Raw genomic sequence first — 1,155 nt, 5'->3', positions numbered from 1 at the left:
CAGATGGCTTTGCGGGAGCTGATAGACAGAATGAAATAAAACCATGGAGGTCTTGAAAAAAGATTTGGGGCTGAGAAACACAAATTTCCATGAAGTTTTCCTTCCCCTCCTCAAATTTAGCTTCACCCCAAGTAGACCTCCATCTCTGAACTGATATTATTCCTAAGTAGAATCCAAATAAGCACTGGCCTTCCCAGCAACTGAATGACTATGTTACTTGAATATGAGGCTAAGCTAGGCCACTAGCAGGTCTATTTCTCTTTCTGCAGCTGAAGAAGAATGAAGTATTTTTCCTGAGAGAACCACAGCTCTGTTTGAGTTTGTCCTTCTGGTTTCTCCAGGGATTCAAATTAATATAATCCTCTTCAACATCTTTCTCTTCCTCTACCTCTCTATATTTGCTGACAATGGGCTCATTGTCACTTTGATTCACCTGGACTTCCGCCTCCACACACCCATGTACTTCTTCCTCAGAGTCCTCTCCATGCCAGACATCAGTTATGTTACCACCGCTGTGCCCCAGATGTTGGTGCATCTGGTCTGCCAAAAGAAAACTATCTCCTACATTGGATGTGCGACCCAGATGTACATCTTTCTGGTGCTGGGCATCACTGAGGGCTCTGTCATGGCCTATGATAGGTATTTAGCTATCTGCAACCTACTTAGGTCCAAGGTTATCATGAGCCCATGGCTGTGTGGGGCTATGGTGGTCTTTTGTGGATTGTGAGATGCCAGTTATTCTCTAGTCTACATTGTCTGCACAATGCGCCCACCTTACTGTGGCTCCAATGAGATCAATCACTTCTTCTGTGAGATTCCTGCTGATCTAAAATTGGCCTGTGCAGACACCTCCCTCAGTGACTGAATTGATTTCATTCTAGGATTCATCTTTCTCCTGGTACCCCTTTCCTTCATTCTGACCTCTTATATTCGCATCTTTGCCACCATCTTAAGAATCTCTTTGATCCAGGGTCGACTCAAGGCTTTTTCCACCTGTGCCTCCCACATCACCATGGTAACCATGTTCTGTGGACCTGCCATATTTATGTACATGAAGCCAGGGCCGATGCCTCCCCAGAGCGGGACAAGAAACTGGCTCTGTTCTACAATGTCATGTCTGCCTTTCTCAACCCCATCATCTATAGCCTCAGAAAC

At 45.3% G+C, this 1,155-nt stretch overlaps 1 protein-coding gene across 1 annotated transcript in view; it reads left to right on the top strand.

The window, feature by feature from the left end:
* LOC105309841 (olfactory receptor 2D3-like) overlaps positions 1–1,155 on the top strand; it is a 7,035-nt gene that overhangs the window by 4,272 nt on the left and 1,608 nt on the right. The window contains 1 exon segment of the mRNA XM_023526450.1: positions 342–1,006. Within this exon segment, the coding sequence (XP_023382218.1) occupies positions 342–1,006 (665 nt within the window).

The sequence above is a fragment of the Pteropus vampyrus genome, unplaced genomic scaffold (assembly GCF_000151845.1).
Source record: "Pteropus vampyrus isolate Shadow unplaced genomic scaffold, Pvam_2.0 Scaffold881, whole genome shotgun sequence".
Lineage (NCBI taxonomy): Eukaryota > Metazoa > Chordata > Mammalia > Chiroptera > Pteropodidae > Pteropus > Pteropus vampyrus.
The sequence above is the reverse complement of the archived record's forward strand: the minus strand, read 5'-3'. Positions and strand labels throughout refer to the sequence as shown.